This window comes from Ceratotherium simum, chromosome 25, assembly GCF_057802395.1.
Source record: "Ceratotherium simum simum isolate JZ-2026a chromosome 25, ASM5780239v1, whole genome shotgun sequence".
Taxonomy (NCBI): domain Eukaryota; kingdom Metazoa; phylum Chordata; class Mammalia; order Perissodactyla; family Rhinocerotidae; genus Ceratotherium; species Ceratotherium simum.
The window spans coordinates 26,050,929-26,073,767 of NC_141924.1; the positions used below are offsets into that span (position 1 = coordinate 26,050,929).

General features: G+C 36.7%; 1 protein-coding gene across 6 annotated transcripts in view; it reads right to left on the reverse strand.

The window, feature by feature from the left end:
- Window positions 1-22,839, reverse strand: part of CFAP54 (cilia and flagella associated protein 54) — a 289,887-nt gene that overhangs the window by 227,632 nt on the left and 39,416 nt on the right. For 5 of the 6 annotated variants that reach the window (XM_087449073.1, XM_087449072.1, XM_014780106.2 and 2 more), the window contains exons 12-19: window positions 21,933-22,018; window positions 19,812-19,946; window positions 18,605-18,755; window positions 13,770-13,846; window positions 7,997-8,125; window positions 7,515-7,641; window positions 2,502-2,588; window positions 2,288-2,409 (exon numbers count right to left, since the gene is read on the reverse strand). In XM_087449073.1, the coding sequence (XP_087305199.1) occupies window positions 2,288-2,409; window positions 2,502-2,588; window positions 7,515-7,641; window positions 7,997-8,125; window positions 13,770-13,846; window positions 18,605-18,755; window positions 19,812-19,946; window positions 21,933-22,018 (914 nt within the window). Of the gene's footprint in view, window positions 1-2,287; window positions 2,410-2,501; window positions 2,589-7,508; window positions 7,642-7,996; window positions 8,126-13,769; window positions 13,847-18,604; window positions 18,756-19,811; window positions 19,947-21,932; window positions 22,019-22,839 lie in introns of all 6 variants that reach the window. The other variant, XM_087449069.1, reaches the window with a different exon arrangement.

The window sequence follows — 22,839 nt, forward strand, 5'->3', positions numbered from 1 at the left end:
GCATCTGCTGAGAAAATGGATCTGAACACACCCCAGAAGTCTTCCAACAAAGATCAGACACCACTTGGCCTTGTCAGCTGAAACTACCCAACACTGCCATCAAACTTCATTCAAAAGCTGGAAATTCAAATTTAATGAGGCTTTTCTCTCATACTGCCAGGGCAGACTTCCCCACCTCGAACACTGATAGCCTCTGCCTATCCAAAATCCTTAGACTTCCTATGAACTAGACTCTGCTTTCTCTCTGGTCTCACCTCTTACCATCCTCTCCTGACACCCTCCTCTCCTCTTTGCCATTGCATCTAACATTCTGTCACACTGAATGACCCCTGGAACTACAAGTATTCGATGACCTTTCTAGCCTCAGGACCTTTGCACGTGTTGTTCTCTCTCCCCAGAATGTCCTTTCCACCCTTTGCCTTCCTCTTTCTCTGGCTACTCCTGCCTGTTTTTCAGTATTCAATTTCATGTCACTTCTTCTGGATGTTTCCTTAAACATTCCCCACTACTGGGTTAGGTACTCCCCTGCTGAATTCTTCTGGCACTCTTGAAACTAAAACACCTATGACACTGACCCATAATTACGTACTTACTTGTCTATGTTCCCATAGACTGGATTTATCTTGAAGGCAGGGACCACAGAGAAGTCAATCCATCAATATTTGTTGAATATATAAAGGATTTTTGTTTGTTTTTATCCCCTGTACTCAACATAATACCAGGCACATAGTCAAGTTGCAATAAATATTTGCTGAACGGATCATAGGTGCTCAAAAACATTTGTTGGATGAATGAAGTGATGGACAGATGACCAGGAAGTGCTACATATCAAAAATCTTAAATTCCAATATTCTACGTTCTGACCTCAAACACCTATCCTTCTAGCTCTCTCAGACTCTGATTTTCTGGTCACTGACCTCATAGAGATGTCCAGTCTCTTGACATCTCCATAACCACCAAGTTGTTAAATGCCTTGATGGTGTCACTTCCTTTCCTACTCAATCTGCACCCATTTTTTATTCATTTATTATTCATTTTTTATTCATTTATTCATTTTTAAAAGTCCAGCCCCATACAAATCTCTGCTGTCACGGCTACTAAGAATACCACACCAGGATAACGTCATGCCACCATGCAGATGGGGCTCCCTAAAATTTCATGGTCTTCAACCTCAGCTAGAACTTCATGATGCGGGCCAGTCCTTAACTTGGAGTCACCTCCCTTATCCATTTGTCTCCATTCTCCAATCATCTTTTCTCTCCTCAGTCCAACTACTGCACCATCACTCTCCACTGTTGGCAGATATCTTTGCCTCCTACTTGATCAGATGATTGAGATAAGAAAGCATCAACTCAACCCTCTGCCTCCACACCAACTGGCTTATTTAAATCTACATCTGTCCATTTCTCCTTCCCTTCTATATTCAGAGGATGAGGTATCTGCCCTGCAGCTTACCCTCCATTGAAGACGAATCCCTTTATCTGTGTTTTCAATCTCATCCCTTCCTTCTTCTATAGGACTCCACTTTATGTATTAACCTCTCTCTCTCATATCTTCAATTTCTCTCTTTTTTCTGGCTCTTCATCGTCAGCATATGAATATGCTAAATTTTCTCTCTTAAACTCTGTATCCTCCCCCTAGCTTTGACCTACTTTTTTCTTTTCCTTATCAGCCAAGCTCCTTGTAGCATTAGTCTCTACTTCATCATGTGCCATTCACTCAGCCAATACAACCAAACTTTTGTGGGTGATACATAGGGGCAAAAATAGACAAGATCCCATAACTTGAAATGTGATTGCCCTCAGGAATTTAAACTCTTAAATCAACATACAATGAATCAGCAAGAAGACTACAATTTCCCGGCCAAAGTGAGATGACAAGGTGACTGGTCCATAAATTAGCAATATCCATCTGAGAGAAGGTACCTTAGCCAATGGACTTTAAGTGTTTTAATTCCATAGTAAGAAATGCATTATGCTGGCACAATATCACTTAAATTCTATAATTTCCCTCATTTTGAATCCTTCTGATTGTATTTGGCTTCCTATTTAAGGTGTCCCTACAGAGACAGAATCTCTCATTTCAGGAGAATTCAGGACTAGAGATATAGATTAGTTCCCCTGCTCAGGACTGTTCCACTTCTCAAAGAGAGGACTAGATATGGTGAAACTAAAAGTTCATATCTAATGTTAAGGGTAACACATTATTTTTAGCAAAGGGAAATAAATCATTCATTTTAACAGAGGTTGTATGTCAGGACTAAAAGACGGAATGACAATGTTGTTACCATCAAAAATGTATGCGAAGACGTAGAGGTTGCATCTTTCTCAAATATCAGAAGAGCTTTCTGCATCAAGTAAATCGCTTTGGACAGCTTATTCTTCCTTATTTTATTCATTACACTTAATTCTGAAAAAGCAAACAAACATTTTACCAAAAGGGCAACATAAAAACTATCTTTAAAAATTCTTGGAAAGACAGGTTATCCCAATTTTAATTACCTGTAAAACAATCAGTGCCTCCAGATTGTTTTAGCTTTTCTGGACCTTTGGTAGATATATTTTTGCTCTCAGTTGGAGTCTGCAAAACTGAAGGAGAAGAAGGAGGAGGAGGAGGAGGAGGAGGAGATTGTCATTAAAATTAGGTTTGTGTCCAAGAAAGGAAATATTTTCTAAACATTAAAGAGTAACTATCTATCTGTAAAATTATCGCTTCCTCTATCATGTTATCTTTTTTTCATTAATAAAAATTCATACAAATCTACTATAATGCACTTTTATTGTCAAATTCTCTTTTACTTGCCATGGTATACCTAAGGACATAAGAATTTTCAAATTATAAAAATATTTCATTTTCTATTTCATCTTAAGTAAAACCATCTTGAATGTTTATAATAGGATCTAACCTACTTTTGTTCTCTTTCCTTATACATAAACTTTTCAAAGTTTATGTATGCTTCATCCATGGTCCCTGCAAGAGCTCTAGGTACCACGTGAAGACCTCCACTCTCTTCTAGCTGTGGCTGATAGAATCAGAGTCTCTCTTCTCAAGATTTTCAAATAACACACAAATTATTGCCAGCTGAATTGTGAGCAGTGAGAGAGCCTGCTGTACAATTGGGACTGGTGGTCCAGGAAACAGAGGCAGCTGGATGATGGAGAAAAGGATAAAGGTATGCTGGCCCAGGGAGATGGAGAATACTATACTGACTCTTGATTTTCCAGGTCTGGTCCTCAAGAGACCTGGTAATATTTTGTTTCTCTCCTTGGAGGTATGTGAGGATACCTCTAGTAACCTTACAATAAGCCCTTTTTATTGAGGTTTAATTATTTGTGCTAATGCACATGAGTCACCATGGGATGGTGACTAATTGATGAAAAGATGCCGACAGACACCACTAAAGAATATAAGGTTTCTTTAATGGTGAAGGACAAGGGAATTTATCTGTATGGAGATAGCAACACAGAGCAGAAAATAATGCACCATTCTCTCAGTACCTGGGGTATTGTAAATGCTAATTAAGTGATAGCTCTCATGATTATAATCATTAGAGATAAGAAGGATGAGACTGCAAGAAAACTCTGAATGCCCAATGCAGATGAGTCATAGTTAATACCACTGTCATCAACAGGCAACCATTGTAAAGTTCTTAAATAATAATGACAAAAGCAGTATTTAGGGAAAATTAGTCTGGTTGCAGCATACAAGAGTGAAGAAAGACAGGATGAACATAGTGATAATCTGTGCTAAGGTGGCAGTTCAATAAAGCAGAGAAAAACATTAAGGAGACCCAGAGATATTGCAAAGGCGTAATAACTAATTCCATTTAAATTTGAGTTCAAGTCTACCATCAATATCTCTGATAAAAACTCAGAGGATCATTTGGCTTTCAAAGATTTATGGATGACAATTAGAGAATGAGCTATTTAGTAACTGAGTAAATAGACCCTACTTCTCCACTAAAAAAGATAACATAGCTACTAAGTGAAAATCGTGGGCTAGTTTTGTTAAAGAAAACCTGTCATATAAATGCCATTAACATTTTGAAATACATTTCTGATCCAAATCTTCTCAAACCAAAGAATGCTCAAGGTTATTATTCTAAGTGACCTCATGTATCAATTATCAAATTTTCTCAAATTTTTCCATTTATATAAGATGACACAGAGATATTTTAATTATTTGCTTCCCTCCACACCATGCAGTCTTTTAATAAACAGTTTTTGAAACAATGTAAATGTTTAAAATAAAATGCAAAAGGATAAAAGAATGAAGAAAAAGGAAATTTTACATAAACAGACTGCAAATACAAACAAGTGGTCCTAAGTATATATCAAATTGGTAACATAATCATACAAAAAATAGAATTAATTCAAGTAAATGTGAACACAGTTCTCTGATGTGTGATATACTCTAAGACAAAACAAACTGCAAAGAAATCCTGAATTTACTTAGTAGTTTGTTGTTAATGGTGGTATTGGTTTAATAATTCTGAAAGTACTTTGTTAATATGACAAGATAAAGCAAATGAGTTGTTACATTGATATTGTTGGGAACCAGAGTTCTCAACATGGAAGAAGGAAAATACAAAAATGAAACGTAGAACTTTGGACTTTCAAAGTGTTGGACTTTGAATTGGCAATATCAGAAAGAACTTGTAATATAAATATATATATTTATATATATATTTATATTTATATATTTTATATTAAAATATTTTATATATATTTATATTTATATATTTTATATTAAAATATTTTATATATATTTATATCACTATATATAAACATAACATTAAAATATTCACATATATAAGTGTATATATATGAATAAGTGTATATATATATATATATATATATATACTTAGCTCTATCAACTAAAACAAGCTAGTTGACATCCTAATAGCAATGAGCACTCCTCACTCACAGATCTTGGTTTCTAAATACTATTTCCTACCAAAAGGAACCAAGGATCTTTAGAAACATGACTGATTCCAGATCTGGGGTAGATAAAGCATAAGGTAGGTCTAGAAAATTTTCTTGTGCAGAAAGCAAGAAATTGTGCAAAGAATAATGGAGACATATCAAAAGAACACAGAATCCACTTTGAGGCCTCTCACTGGCAAAATGTGTGACTTTGAGCATCAGAAAGAACAATAATAGTAACTGATTTTAAAAGATTTAACAGAAAAGAAATTCAGTCCAGGACCGGGCCAGTGGTGTAGTGGTTAAGTTCCCATGCTCCACTTCTGGTGGCCCAGGGTTCAAAGGTTCAGATCCTGGGCGTAGTAGACATATGCACCACTCATAAAGCCACGCTGTGGCAGGCATCCCACACAAAGTAGAGGAAGACGTTAGCTCAGGGCCAATCTTCCTTAGCAAAAAAAAAAGAAAAGGATTGGCAACAGGTGTTCACTCAGGGCTAATCTTCCTCACACACACACAAAAAAAGAAAGAAATTCAATCCATAGAATAACTCAAAAAATTAAAAGGGGCAAAGTAGGGACAGCTCTTCTTTACAAAGGATGTCAGCAAATAAATGTAGCAGGAATAGTTCAATTAGAAAATCACCATGTAAAACCATTGTAACAATTGATTCCAGAAGGATCATCAATAGAAGTTAAAACCATTGGGTGACAATCCGTTGGGAAATAAGACACTCATTCTATCTCAAAGCATCATCTGACAATACAATTATTTTTTCACTATAAAGAGGGAAAGGTACCTTTACAATGAAGAGATCTGGCAGACGCCACCTTAACAAAATATTAAAACTTTGCCTCACCAATGATAGAACAAAAGAACAATATGTGCAGCCTAATGTGACACAATGGGACGTACACAACATCACCTGTATAACAACGAGAAAATTACCAGGGAAACTTAGATTGTAGGATGTTCTAGGAACATCTTCAAAAATATGTCATAAAAGAAAAAAAAGTTTAAAGGAATTATTCTAGATTAAGGAAGAAGATGACAGAGGGGTAATGTCAGCATGGCAGCATAAGACATCTCTCATTTTTGTCCCCCCACCCACCCACTAAAACAATAAAAATTCAGCATCCCTTCATGGACAAAGTGTCTGAGAAAGAACAAAGCTGGAGGCATCATACGTCCTGATTTCAAACTATACTACAAAGCTATGGTAATCAAAACAGTCTGGTACTGGCATAAAAATAGATGTATAGACCAAAAGAACAGAATCAAGAGCCCAGAAATAAACCCACACATATACATTTAATTAATATTTGACAATGGAGCCAAGAATACTAGAATGGGGAAAAGATAGTCTCTTCAATAAATGGTTTTGGGAAAAGTGGCTATCCATAAGCAGAAGAATGAAATTGGACCCCTATCTTAATTAATTAATTAACTAATTAATCAGCATCTGATTAAATCTATTTAGCTGGATATATGATGTGACATCTGAATGCTTTAGATGGAGATCAGAGGTCATATTAGGCCAGAACACAGCTCTATTCTATAATTACTCAGTAATTTGAAAGGAAAAATGCTAGTTATATGAATATTGGCTATATAATCATGCCAAGAATAACTTGGCTTTATCAAAATTTAACCTCAAACAGAAGAGTTTTTAGACCTAAGGATACTAAATCTTATTTTGAAACTCAAGTAAATGTGTTATTTGTATTACTGTTGGCATCTTTTTAAAAATATTTTGACCTCTTTACCTAATAATAAGGCAAAAATAACTTAGATCCAACTCATCTGTCCACACTGCTGTCAGAGGTGTCTCTCTAAGTTTTTCAATAGCTTTGAGGATAAAACAGAAACCCATTAGCCCTTCCGGATCTAACCGCAATCTACCTCTCTAAGCTTATCTGTGTCATTCCCCATGTGTGCTTTTACTCCAGCCACAAGAGAATTCCAGCAGTTCCTAAACTGCACCATACAATGGTTTGCTTCTACTTTGCTAAAGGTTATTTTCTCTATCCAAAATAATGGCTTCCTTTTCCATTTCCATAAAGATAATATTTACTAGCTTTCTGATCAACTATCACCTCTTCCAGGAAGCCACTCCTGACTTTCTTGTCTAATAGAGACAGTCCTCTTCTGTGTGCCCAGAACAAACACTCTGAGCCCACTTCTACTACATTTATTAACCTCGACTGTTATAGTTGGCTTCCTTATCTAGAAACTCAAAAGTAGAGGCTGTGTCTTATTTGGACCAAGCCTAATATGGTTCCTGGATCTTGGTAGACACTCAATAAATGTTTGCTTGATTGAATTAACAAAATATCAATAATTTACTATAACTCAAACAATCATAATTAATTAAACTTTTTTATAATTTTACTAACTGATTTGCTATGCAAGGTGTAAAGAAATAATGAAAGGTATCCATTGATATTAATCAGAGAAGAAAAAAAATAATGAAATTTGTCTGGAAAACAGCCAGTCAACAAGAACATAATTTACAAATTAAATTGATTCTTTACTTGAACTTGTCTTAAAATTGATTCAGAACAAATTATTTGCTTTGATGACTCTTACCTTGCAACTGATCAAGAAGCACAACAGCTATTCGGTGCTGGGCTTGAATTAGTTCGAGATGCAAATCCATTATGAAACTATTTGGTGTGACTGGTTTGCAAATGTCTCCATCTATATCATGGGTGTACTTTGGTAGGGTTGAAGTAAAAATAAAAAAGAAATACAGTTACCAAAGCATACTAAATATAGCTGTATCCTATTATCACTCAAGTTATCATTTTACTCTTAGCCATTAAATTCTTCTCAACCCTTTGCAATCTGTCTTACGCACTCATAAATCTGCTTTTTGAATTCATCAACAGCCTCTTCAATAACAAATTCAAAGACTCCTCACTCTTGATTTCATCTGGGAAGAGGGGAATATGTTTCTAGCCTATGAGAAGGAAACCACCACAAATCATGCTTTACTGCCTACTTGCAAGGCCAGCCCTCTTCCTAGTTAAGTAAAACTTCAACCTAATGTAAGATTTTCCCATTCTTACCTTAGCATAGCAGTGGTCAATCACTAATGATCCATTTGGCAAAGTAGTTAACATGAAATTCAAATTTATTCCATCAATTGCTTTGTCAATAAGTTCATAAGCCAAAAATAACTGTTCCTCAGGTTTTCTCTAATTTTATAAACAAAAAAGAAAAAGAAAATTTAAGGGAAAATCATATGCAACATTTCTAAACTTCTTTTAACAACAATTCAAAACCAAATAACGAAAATTTAAATAGTCTATCGAACATCAACAATGCTGTATTTCTTACGAAGTACATGTGTATGTATCCACTAACAATATGCAATATTGCTTTGCATATTTTTTAATTCTCTCATAAAATTTTGCAGTTCTCTTTTTTTTTTTTTTTTTGTGAGGAAGATTAGCCCTGAGCTAACCTCCATTGTCAATCCTCCTCTTCTTCCTGAGGAAAATTGGCCCTGAGCCAACATCTGCACCCATCTTCCTCTACTTTGTATGGGGGATGCCTGCCACAGCACGGCTTGATAAGCAGTGCATATGTCCGTGCCTAGGATATGAACCTGCGAACCGTGGGCCGCCAAAGCAGGACACGCAAACTTAACCACTACGCCACTGGGCTGGCCTCTGCAGTTTACTTTTTTCACTCAACCACATGTTGTTGAAAATTTTTCATGCTGGTGTATGTAACTCAATGTGTCAGTCAGGGTTTGGTTAGGAACACAGAACGACTCTAGATATTCCAAGCAGAAAGAGATTTAATACACATAAGTAGAGGTGTCCATCCCCATTAGAAGACCTGGGGGAGCAAAGCTCAAGAAAGCTGCCAGTGACTATTTTGCTGCATGCAGAAGCCTCTGTGAATCTAAGAATCTAGGAGGCGGCTGACAACAACCTCAAGTGTCTACTGCACTGAAGCAAGTGAATTGCAAGAGCTTGCTCAGCAGAGCTGGCAAATTAACTTCTTCCTGCCACTACTGCAGAATAGGGACTCTCTACTCCTTTCTGTATTACAAGTTCATGCAAATACCCCTCATTGGAAGACTAACCCAGAACCATAGGGAAATGAGATGCTGGGAAATGTACTGGAAAGGTGACTACAGAAGGGGATGGCAATGATGCTAAGTTGACTCCAGTTTAAGCCCACTCTAGTTCATTCATCTTCACGGCTACAATGAAATCGTGCTACGCTGAGGAATATGTCACAATTTATTTACCCACCCTTCCACTGATGGACATTTAGATTGCTATTACTAAAAATGTACAACATATTATACTCGTCTGTGAATGAAGACAAAGTTGATACTTCCTTTTAAGTTACATCTTTTTTTCTGCTTTCTTTTTTTACCCAGCTGCCTAAGACCTCTAGGTCATGTTGAACAGAATGACAGATATCCTTATGTTGTTACATCAGTTAAGGGCCTGTTTTTAATCTTTTGCCATAGGTATAACATTCATTGAAGGTCTTCAGATAATACCCTTTATGGGATACAGATGTTCTCTTCTATTCCTAACAGTTATTTTTTTAAAAGATGGTTGTCGAATTTTGTCAAACGCTTTTGTTGCCTCTCTTTATCTAGTGAGGTGGTCATATTTTTCTTCCTTTCATCTGCTCATGTGGTGTATTACATTATAATTTTCTAATGTTAAATCATCCTAGCATTCCTGGAATATACACAATTTGATTACATATATCCATTCAAGATACAATGAGATACGTATATCTCCATTCAAGAATCACAGGCTCAGGGAGGTTCCCTGAGTAACCCAAGTAGTGTAAATTCATATAGATCTATGTGAGGGCAGGCCCAAGACGATAAATCATTAGGAAGAGAGACTTTCCCCCATCCACTCCATTTCTCAGTACCCAAATTGAGATATCTCCCTATGCAAATAGGCAGATTTTTTTCTAGTCTACCTCTTTTAGAATGTAGCCTTCTGTAGGTTCTAACTTCATGTGTGAGTCTCAGTTCCAAGCCCCCATCTTTCATGTGCTCAAGCCTCATCTCTTGTCCCTGGATGCCTGTTAATCCAAGCTTCTTTGTAACTGAGCCCATCAACCTACCGCAGCACCTACTCATAAATTTACCATTCTGGCTTTCAATTCCCCTTTCTAGTTTGGCCCCTGGGACTTACCTTACATCTTGTGAACTCTGCAATGTGCTTGAGGATATCTCTTCAATTCTGTCTAAAATTCCTATGTGTTTTGTCATCTAGTTTGCTGTTTTTCCAGAAACAGAAGTCTCTAAGGATACATTTTTAACATCAAAAAATTTCAAAGACCTCACACACACCCACATTCACCATCATCATCACCACCATCATCTTTATTACCATCTTTGTTATCATCACAGCTAACATTTAATTAAAATATGTTCTAGGTACTGGACTAAAGGCTTTACATGGATTAATTTTTTAATTGCGGTTGCCCTATGAGGTAGATCTCATTAATTATCATAATTTTATAATTTATTTGTTGAAAAAATAGCTGCTATGTATTCAGTAAAACTCTAAGTTTTTTTATGTAATCACAATAGCACATAGTTGTATGGATATATGCAAAATATATAATATATCCCACCTACAGACTCTGCTAGGTGAGCATACGGATTTTGGACTCTCCTTACAATAAAGTCTCACTCCTTCTCCCCACTTCACTCCCCTCCAGATGGTTCTGAGACCCTAGGTTGAGATTCAGTGCTCTATGTGAAACATAAGTGAAAAACTGAGTAGCTAGCATGTGCCAGGTACTGGTTGCTACCATGTTACCAAAATCTCATTTAAACTGTATAATTTAAATAGTATCAGTAGAATTGGTACTATTATTATAATCTTACAGATGAGGATACTTACATTCAAACAAATGAAATAATTCATTCAAGATCACACAAACAGTCAATATCAGAGTGAGGACTCAACTCCAGGTCTTGTAATAATAACTGCTGTGCCCTTGGACCACACCAGTGAATCTCCTCTACTACATCAACCATGTGCCCCAATACAGCTGGGCTCATTGTGTATGGCACAGTTTTAGGGGGTGCCATTCACACTGCTGTCATCATAGACTTGTATATTTATGTGGACAATTCCCCAGCAGATGGCAATAAATTATCTTGAGGAAAGGGTGCATTTTCTAATTTAAATAAAAGTAGCAATAGTTCATAAATGGTCTTCACTTTCTTCATTATGGGAAAATTGCTATCTACTAAGAAACCCATTTCATTTAGGGGCTTTAAGTGCCAGAAAATTTCCATTGCAAGCCAAAATCTAGCACTTTGTAATTTCTACTCGTATTCCTATTCCTGCCCTATAAAGACTCAGAGAATAAGTGCTAGCCCACTATGCCAGTAATTTTCAAATTCTAGTGTCCTTAAGAATCTACTTGGGGAACTTTAAAGAGGCACATACCTAGAATTATAAATTTTTATGAACCTCACACCTGAAATTATGATTCTATATGTCTAGAGTGGGAAATTGGAAGCTGCCTATTTAGCAAGCGCTGTAAGTGTTCCCTGGAAAAGCCATTGGAAGACAGCTGTTGTGCCTCCTCAATATCTTAAGCAGTTCAAACATTCACTCCCAACTTCAGATTTCTCAACTCTAGCTCTCTTCAGAAGACACAAGACAGCATAAAGAACTTAAAATTGCATTCCCTGAAACCTATAATTAGGACATGAACATTCATTTGAGAAAGTAAATTCAGAATGACCCCCTAGTCCTCCAGTACATTCCTGATACTTGACTGGTACCAAGTTTCTTGGGACTTGCATTTTTTATGCATTAGAAAAATATCTTTTATACAAATATCCCGAAGATACTTTTTTAAAATCAAGAGGCAACATAGCATAGTGGCTAAATGCCTGGACTTTGAAGGCAACACACCTAAGTTCAAATCCGCTTACTGTGCAACCTTGAGCAAGTTGGATTTGGGGGAGTGAAAATGAACACCATGATTACACAAATCAACTTGAGTGAATCTCACAAGCACAATACTGAGACAAAAAGTGAGCTGCAGTAGGGTACACACAGTATGACACTATTTATATAAATTCAAAAACAATACTCTCTACTCCCTAAGAATACACGTGTATGTAATAAAAGTACTAAAAGGCCTGGAATTTATAATCACTGTTTTTTGAATAGCTGTTACTCCTAGGCAATGCAATCAGGAGGTGTTAGTGAGAGTTGAGTTCCGACTGTACTAGCAATGTTTTGGTTCTTAAGCCAGTGATGGGGAAATGGGTCTTCATTATAATGTTCTTTGTAATTTTATGTCATATATTTCCAATCAATTTTTCAGAGAAAATACAGTAATCATGAGGATTAACATTTAGCAACAGGAAAAGTTCTAACGAAATAATGTTAAGAAAAAACATCAGAATGCTACGACGTTAAAAAATGTGAAAAAGACTAAGAGAGAATATAGAAAACGGTAATATTTAGGTCTATATAGTGAAATTACAGATTTTTTTCCTTAATTTTTGATACCGCAAACTGTCCTCTAATGTTAATACAATTTTCAATATTTAAAATTATGGATTTTGAATTAATCAGGCAAACCAAAATACAGATCACTGACTTTCTATCTAGAAAAGTATTTTTCAACTGTAGTTTATGAACACCAGTGTCCTAAGTAGGTATTCCATAGAGGGTAAAATGGGTTTTAATGCTCAAATAATGGAACATATGGTATTCTGTATCTCCTTCTTGGAAAACCACAGTGCTCATAAGCAAATTAATGTCTCTGAGAAGTCTTCCAGTAAGGAACCTATTGTGTTTAATCCAAAGTCACCCAACGTTACTTGACCACGGCATCCTTTTCCTGAAGCATAGTACCAGCAACACATAGGACAGAGTTAGCAAAATGGCATTCTAGTTCTTGCCTATAAATAAATTAATTTTTATTACATATATGAGACAGTTCCCTTGACTCCTATCCAGATCTATAGAACAACACAGTCCATGATGTACAGAAATAATTCCAATATTGTAAGAAAAACATAATCAAGAAGAAAAATGGCCACTTAACTCCCTCACCCCCTTTCTTCTCTTAAACTAACACTCACTGAGAATTTGCCCTGTGCCAGGGACTGTTCTAAGTACATTTTAAACAGGTAATAACTCATTGAATCCATTAGAGGCATAGACTGAGTAGGACATCTCTGCTCTCGGAGTCTATGAATCATATCACATTCAAAATATCAATACTAATGTAACTATAAATCCTTTTAAGATATTTTATCTAGCTCACTTTTACAGCTGATTAGATTTTTTTCTAGAGTAAAAGCAAAAGGTAGAAAAATGTCCCTGTAGTTCTCAATGTATGTAGAAACCATAAATTCTCAAGTTTTAAATATTCAAAATTATATCTACAATTAATCATTACACACAAATTTAATATTATTTGATAATTAAAATTCATGTTTTAACAGTATTTTCTTTTGTTTCTTTTTTTTTGCTAGGAAAATCAGCCCTGAGCTAACATCCATGCCAATCGTCCTCTTTTTTTTTTTTTGCTGAGGAAGACCAGCCCTGAGCTATCATCTATTGCCAATCCTCCTCCTTTTTTTCTCTTTTTCTCCCCAAAGCCCCAGCAGAGAGCTGTATGTCATAGTTGCACATCCCTCTAGTTGCTGTATGTGGGATGCTGCCTCAGCATGGCCGGACAAAAAGTGGTGCGTCAGTGTGCGCTCAGGATCCGAACCCGGGCCACCAGTAGCGGAGCGCGCGCACTTAACCGCTAAGCCACGGGGCCGGCCCCTTTAACAGAATTTTCTAAAATATTTTGCAATACCTTCAATATTGGAAGACTTTTCGGGCTCCCTTTTGGAGTCTCAGGGAAGTCATCAATCTCTTTCCTTAAAGATGCCTCTGAAAAAAAGGGAGAATGAAAAGAAAGAAGAGAAGAAAGAAAAGGAGGAAAAAAAGGAGGAAGGAGAGAGGAAGGAGAAAGAGGTGGAGGAGAGAGGCAGAAACAAAGGGAAAGAAGGAAGGACCAAAGGAAAGAAAAGGAGGAAAGAGAAAAATGGAAATACAGCAATGAATCATAATCATGAAAAACATTACACTAAATTGGTTATCTTTGTAATTACCCATGATTTTAGAAATGACTCAGCACTTAGAAGTTAACTACCAAATTCTCTCTTCCACATAACTACCTTTTGCCTTTATATAAGTTAATTTTAAAGCATCTTGCAATACAATAACCCAAATCAAAAATCTTGATTATCAACAAGGTAATATTATGCTAAAGAGATTATCTTCCTATATACTCAATAAAGTCAAATGAAAAGCATTCAGAAAATAACAGTGTAGAAGCCTTATGAATTTGGACAAATATCAGAGAAGCCTGGTTTGAATTAAAGGAATATAAATTATAAATATTTACAAGGCAATGCTAATTTCCTATTTTAAAATTTAGTGAATAATTCAAACTAAACAATGATTACTTAATAAACAGCCTAATAAACATCTTGAAGTAGATTGCCATAATTAATATCCAAGAACAACTTGTACTTTGTGCTTTATGTGCCAATAAGATGATGAGAATAACATTGTTGGAAAAGTTATAAGAATTTATATATCTAAATGGGGACAACCCCTCGTTACATAAATGTAGATATTTTCAAATTTATAAATGGATTGTGCTCCAATATTGATTAGTTCTTTAGAAATGAAAGATTTTAGGAAAGAATGAATAAAATAAGTTGTATTTAGCCCATTTATAATGAAACAGAATAAAACAATAGTCTCCCAAAAGTAAATAGTAAACAAAACAATAAAATTGAATAAGAAATAGACTTTTTCAAAAAGTAATCATTGGGCCTTTTGCTTCCAAGAACAGGTAATCTGGAAAAATTCTCCTGGCTAGAGACAACTAGAAAAGCTGGAAAAATACACCTTTTTTTGTGTGTGTGTGAGGAAGATCAGCCCTGAGCTAACATCCATACTAATCCTCCTCTTTTTTTTTTGCTGAGGAAGACCAGCTCTGAGCTAACATCTGTTGCCAATCCTCCTCCTTTTTTTTTCCCCAAAGCCCCAGTAGATAGTTGTATGTCCTAGTTGCACATCCTTCTACTTGCTGTACGTGGGACACGGCCTCAGCATGGCCGGAGAAGTGGTGCGTCAGTGTGCACCCGGGATCCGAGCCCGGGTCGCCAGTAGTGGAGCACGCACACTTAACTGCTAAGCCATGGGGCTGGCCCGGAAAAATACACTTTTTGTTCACCTGCAAGTTAAGAAGATAACAAAAATATTAATACAGGGCCAGGATCTTGAGAAGGAAATATCACCTGGATCTTGGGAAGAGTGCCCAGGGAGGATAGAATGGCATTAGAGCTACTTTTCCCACTGGGGACTTGTGTCAATTCTGGAAAAGGAAGTTGAGAGGAGTGGTGCTTTTGACAGCCTTGAAGGGCTAAAGGAACAGCGATTGGTATCCAGGGTCCACCAAGTATGAGAAGCAGAAGGGGCTGCATCCTAGGAGTTAGGGTAAACTGAAAAGGTCAAAAAAGAGAGCATCTCAGCTTCAAAAGATCTTAATCTCTCAAGTTGGAATAATGGGATCCTGGAGTAGAAGTGCCTTTATGCAACTAGTAAAAGCAAGCATAAATCTCTGGAAGAACATATCATCTAAGGCTTCAAACTATTTCTATAAAATATTTAGTAAATGTAATGTCTACCACACAATCAAAAATAACCAGAGTAACCAAATAGCTGATGAAGTAAGTTCTTCATTTAGGAATTTAATATAATAAATGCAGAAGGAATGATAGAAGTTAGAAGTCCCATCTGTCTTCTCACACCCACTCCCCTAGTAGCCTTCAACCAATGACAGAAAAAGTTGTATAAATACCCCAACCTCCCAGCTCTCTAAGGCATGTTCTATACAGCCTCCTGGAGGTGCCTGGAGAACAAGCCCCAAACCCACAACAGTAGCCTTCTCATTAACTTACTGTACCTTGTATTGGCTTCCTTTACTTCTCTGTCTCACTGCTCCACCCCACCATGCCGCTTCCCTGGATAATATCCCAAATAAACTATTTCGCTCAAATTCTTGTCTCAGAATCTACTTCTGAGGAAACCAACCTAGGGAAAAGGTCACGCTAACAACACCTGAACTCAATGATAAATCTTTACATCACAAAAAGTGGGACAACCAGGCATTATATGCCTCCTGATTCAATGCAATGGGGAGTAAACAGCACGACCTATGAAGTATCCTTGCCAAAAACATAAAGCATTGGCGAGAATTCTTTTTGACAAGATATCATTTGAATCTAAGGAAGCCTCTAGATCTAACTACTAGACAAAGGAGCAAATTAATCAACACCACAAGGACACAAATAGCCAAATCCATAATGTGGAAAATCCTGCAGGGTGATGATTAAATTTCTTCAAAAAAATAAATAGCTTGAAAAAGGGATGAGGAGAGAAGGGACTGCTATAGATTAGAAGGAGGGATTTAAGAAACCTGTAAGAAAATAAAATGTCTGGGCTTGCTTGGATCCTGATTGGAAAAAACCAACTTAAGACATTTTTAATACAATCAGGAACATAGGAATTTTCACTAATTTTGTAAGGTATAATAATAATGGCAGTGTGGTTTTGTAAAAAAAAAAAAAAAATCCTTACCTATTAGATAGATACAAACATATATATGTATATACTGAGGTATTTTCTGGTAGAGATGACATGATGTCACTCCAGGAAAAAAGCAAGTGTTGCCAAAAGAGAGGAAATAAGATTGGTAAGATGTTGATAATTATTGATATCAGATGATGTGTAAATGGTGACTTATTTCATCTCTCTACTTCATATTTGAAATTCTGCATAATAAAAGTATAAAAAAGGAAAAAGCATTTTAAGATAGAACATTTCAAAAAATATGACTTCAGGCCATTGAGTGTGTTAGATAGCTAGGGACCTCTAACCAGTGGTTCTCAAACTTTGATGGATTTCAAAATCACCTGGTAAGCTAATAAAGTCTAGAAAGGTCCAGGCTAGTTGAAGTAGGATAGGGCCTGTGCCTTGTATTTTTAACTAATCACAGGTGATACTGATATTAATCAAAGTTTGAGAACCATGGCTCTAAAACTCCATCTGCAAAGCCATGCTCAACAACCAAGGATAGGCAGAGCCAGATTAGTGACTCTGGGAAAACAATCACTTTATTACAAAGTCCCCCAAATGTCATACGTACTCTGTAAGTGGGGTGAAATAGGAAAGTAGATACCCACCGTGGTCATCCCCACCTCATTCTCTACATATCGGTTACCTAATGAAACAGAGAGTACAGGGGTTCAACCACAGGCAGAAGAAAAAACAAGGAGATGAGAGCATAAGGCCATCCTTGGAGAGAAATCACCTTTTGGGAGGAGAAGAGAATGATGGCAGAAAGGGGTTGGGAGAGGGAGAGTAGGGGAGTGGGTAGGAAATGAGGGTAAAAAGAGGAAGAAGACAAGAAGAAAGGGAAAAAGAACAGGAGAAATAGAATAAACAAAGAAAGAAGAAAAATTGTGTGTGTGTGTGTGTGTGTGTGTGTGAGGAAGACTGGCTCTGAGCTAACGTCCATTGTCAATCCTCCTCTTTTTGCTGAGGGAGATTAGCTCTGAGCTAACATCTGTGCCCATCTTCCTTCATTTTGTACATGGGACGCTGCCACAGCACGGCTTGATGAGTGGTGCATGAGTCCATGCCCGGGGTCCGAACCCATGAACCTCCAGCCACCGAAGCAGAGTGCACAAACTTAACTACTACGCCACTGGGCCAGCCCTAAGAAGAAGAATTTTTAAAGGCAGAAATCAGAAAAGACAAGAGAATTAAAAGGGAGATAAAAAGTAGAAGGACTTTGATCCATTCAACAAACATTTATTTGAGCTGCTCTGTGTCAGCCAGTGTGGTGGATGCCAAGAATGTAATGGTGACTGAAACACGCTCTCTTCCTTCAAGAAATGTACACTCTATCGGGAAATGGAAGAGGAGGATGTACCAAAGGGGATAAGACGAGAGAAAGGAAGAATTGGGGGGGGGGGAGGAGCATGTAGTCACCAGGAATGGAGAAGGGAAATGCATGAGTGAGGAAGAGACAAAAAGAGTTTGGTCTGTCATTGAACCATACAGCACATAACCATTTTTTTTTTTTTTTGTGAGGAAGATCAGCCCTGAGCTAACATCCATACTAATCCTCCTCTTTTTTTTGCTGAGGAAGACTGGCCCTGAGCTAACATCTATTGCCAATCCTCCTCCTTTTTTTTCCCCAAAGCCCCAGTACATAGTTGTATGTTCTAGTTGCACATCCTTCTAGTTGCTATACGTGGGACACGGCCTCAGCATGGCCGGAGAAGCAGTGCGTCGGTGTGCGCCCAGGATCCGAACCCGGGCCACCAGTAGCGGAGCACGTGCACCTAACCCCTAAGCCACGGGGCTGGTCCACACATAACCTTTTTTTAACATCGACTTGGTTAAACCTATATTATTTCTATTTCTGATTATAAATCATCAGTGAGGCACAACACTGAAATGCCTAGTTTCTATTAGAAGTCATTCTGTATTCCAATTTATACTTCTATATTCATATGTGTATATATATATATTAATAACCTCATACTTTTTCACTCAATATTTTACCTAGAGATTTTTTAAATTTTCCTCTTGGGTTTCCTAAGGACTCCAATATTTCACTTAATCGTAATGTGACCTCTGCCACCATCACAACGTCAATGTCTTCCATTTTACAGCAGTGAATTATTTCATTTATCTGCCACAGAAGATAAACCCACTAAAAAAAGAATATATACAGCAAAATCAATTAAAGTGCATTACATTGTAGAAATAGTCACACTTTTCAAAATTTAGTACTTCTTTAAAATCACCATCTTCTAATCATATGAAAATGTTATACAGGTACTCCCTCCTTAATAGTGCATCTTAATCATAAATGATATAAAGATCAGTGACCCTAATAAGATGGTATTTAATAATCAGTCTGTTGACGTAACTTCATTAAGTAGATTCACTTAAACGTAGGGTCTGCATATCTATAGCCATAATGGAAAATTCAACATCTGTTATTTTTATATATCAGTGAAGATTATCTGTACCCTCAAAATTCTCATTCTCCTTTCTAAAAGCAGCTGTTAGGATCACTATCAAAGTCCGCCAAAATAGTGAGGGGGCAGCAGGTATTTCAGGCTCCACGTGAGGTGCCTTGAAAACTGTCTTTCATGCCTATATCCCCAAAGCTTAGCACATAAAATCAGCCATCACACTTCGGGAGCTAATATGAGAAAATAATATTTATGCACCCTCATCATTACTTTATCAGAGTACGTGATAAAAATCACACCCATGCATCCTAATGTAGCTAATTTAGGCGGCCTCAGAATCACAGGAGACTGTGTTATGGCTAAAATATCTTCTCCTAAGTTTCCAGGTTATAATATTCACCTGCTCAACTTTCTCCTTCCCATGAAATAGCTCTTTAAAATAGTCTAAATATATTATGGCAAAAAAAAAAAAAAAAACACGAAACTCCTTACTTATTTGTATGTATTTTCTAATATTAACCTTCTTACTGAATTTATCCAAGCTCATGTAACATTAGACATACTATATTTACTCCTCCCCTAAAAACCTAAAACACCTCCCCACTCCCCAAAACTAACTTGGAGCAGAAGTGCAGGGAACACATTTAAAAGAAAGGCTCACACAGCACTACATTTAAAGAATGGCAGATATGCAGGTGGATATATAGGAAAAATTTGGATTTGAAATGTGCATCCCAACTTAAACTAGCAATAACAAAAAATATGTGAAAGGAATCAGAAAGGAATACTTTATTAGTACTGATTTTCTGGATGAATTTTGCGTAGTCATTTCTGGACACATTGATCCGCTGAATTCCTAATTTGCATTTCTGCCATAGGAACATTATCGTGTCCACAACAATTTCTATATCAGGTTGAACATTCTGAAAATAAAAGTGGTAAAGTAAATTGATAAGAATAATAAGATATATAGATATGTAACATTTAATGGGTGCAAGGCAACATTCTAAGAGCGTTATATATACTGCAATGGACTGAATGTTTGGGTCTTCAAATTCCTGTGTTGAAATCCTAACTCCCAATGTGATCGCAGTAGGAGGTGAGGCCTTTGAAGGTGATTAAGTCATGAGAGTGGAGCCCTCATGAATGGGATTAGTGCCCTTATAAAAGGGGCCCCCAGAGTCTCGCACTCTCTTTCCACCAAGTGAGGACACGGTGAGGAGACAGCCCTCTATGAACCAAAGCACAAGCTCTCACCAGACACCAAATTTGCTGGCGCTTTCACCTTGGATTTCTCAGCCTCCATAACTGTGAGAAATAAATGTTTGTTGTTTAAGCCACACAGTCTGCGGTATTTTGTTATAGCAGCCCCAGCGGACTAAGACATATACCAACCCATTTAATCCTCATAACAATGCTCTGAGGTGAGTACTATTAACATCATCCCCACTTTACAGATGAGCAAACTGAAGCACAAAACATGAAGTAGTTTTTCGTAAGATGAAATGAGTAGAAAGCAGCAGAGCTGGGATTCAAACCCGAGCAGCCTGGCTCTTGAGTCCTGACTCTTAAAGACTGCTCTAGGCTACTTCTGCCTCTCTAAAAAGAAAAGTCTCAAACGTTTTTAGGCAAGTCTGTAAACCAATTAGTTCCATCCAAATTTGAAATTTTTATATCCTTTTTTCTTTTTAAAATTCCTACATTAAAATAATAAAGAATGGGTGGGAGGGAGAGGAACGAGTAGGAGAGAGGGAATGGGGAGCTAGAAAAGGATAGAGACAAGGAGAGAGACATGAAGAAACTAAACAGAACGTCACGTGGGTATCAACAGATGACCCAGCATGAGTACATCTCTCAAATCAGTTACTTGGCTCTTTTTGGAAGAAAAATGAAGTTACTCATTATATGTGAACTAGAAAGATAATGAGTTTATGATTAAAATATACCAAACTGAGCTCCTTTGGGGCAGCTGTAGGACTTAATTTGCATATGTAGTACCTTAGTGCCTTGCTTAGGAACATAACAGTATCAATAAATGTTTATTGAATAGAATTGAACTGATCTAAGACATCTATGATTTCTAAAAGAACAGATAGATGAAATTTTCTTTCCTTTTTCAGCCTTGATTGTTGTTTTTTGGTTTAGCTCTCCCACTATAATAATTACGTTTGCTACCAAATACCTTTCTTTCAAAAATTAAATACTCATCAGAGGTTATAACTTAATCTAATAAACCCAGACGAAATAGAGAAAATATTATAACAGTAGAACTTCTCAAGTCCATTACTGTGTTTCTCTTACTTGAACAAAAGTTAATACAATGCTCTATAATTGTGGTTTTCCAACATTTTTTATAACAGTAAAACCAAATTTCCAAATGAAATCCCATCAGAATCTCAACATTGTAGACACAACTAATAAAAACAGGCTAGGGTGATACTGCCCACGGAGAAACCTCAGAGAAGCTCTGGGGATCCCTGGAATTCAGTTTTAAAACCAGTGCTGCACTAGTTTTACTTACACATTCATACCCAAAAAGAGGTCATTTCTTAATACTGGCCATTGTGTGCAAAGTGACTCCAAATGACAACCAGCTTGGTACTCATGGACTAAATGCAGTACTTCATTAAGATTAACTCTTCCTTAAAACCTTCATTTCCTTCATTACTAGAAATATAGTTAGCCTAGGAATATCCCCAAGAGGAACAGATTGACACCCAAAATGATAACAATAATAAAAAGAGACTTAAAATTACAAGTCAAGCTATAACTCAATCTCTTATTCTAATGAATAAACAACATAGAATTTTGGCAAAGTGCAATTCCTGCGACATTTTCAATCTAGCTTTAAATTAGGTATAATAGCCTCCTTCAACACTATTAAAAATGATCCACAATAGCTATTTCACCTGGGGAGAGGCACAGACACAGGAATACAAGGTTGCTGCCAGATGGAAAATGTCTTCTGAGTATCTGCCAGTCATCTCACAAGTATCTCGATTCATAAAGTAGAGGAAAATGAAACAAAAAAAATCCATTTCAAAATTCCAAATAGAAAAGGTATAGAAACACACAAGTTCTACAAAAATGACAATAAAATGATATCTAGGAAAATATCATATCAATAAGACACTTTAAATGTTTCAATATGAAAACTAATCTAAGTGGGCCCTAATTCAATTAAAATAGACTATTATTGCTATCATTAATCTGCAATCTAATTTTAGATCTAACTAATTTTAGATCAATCTAATCATAATTGAATACCAATTATATCCAAAACGGAACTGAAGAAGCTTATAATATTAAAACACATATGAAATATGGCAATTGAAATAAAAATAACAAAAAAATATCTATTCAGGGGCCGGCCCGGTGGTGCAAGCAGTTAAGTGTGCGCACTCCGCTTCGAAGGGCCAGGGTTCACAGGTTCGGATCCCGAGCACGCACTGACACACTGCTTGTTAAGCCATGCTGTGGCAGCGTCCCATATAAAGTGGAGGAAGATGGGCACGGATGTTAGCCCAGGGCCAGTCTTCCTCAGCAAAAAGAGGAGGATTGGCAGATGTTAGCTCAGGGCCGATCTTCCTCACAAAAAATATATATATATTTCTATTCAGAAACCACTAGAAAAAAATGTATCATTACTTGGTACAAATTATTTACTGCAGTTGAGCAGCCATGCAATGCCTTAAGAACATGATAGAACACAAAACACATGGGATTAAATAATTCTTATTGGTTGAGAAAATAGAGGTCACAGATTTTTGACTATATACACAATAACTTTTAAGACTAAAAAGTCATAGAATGGAA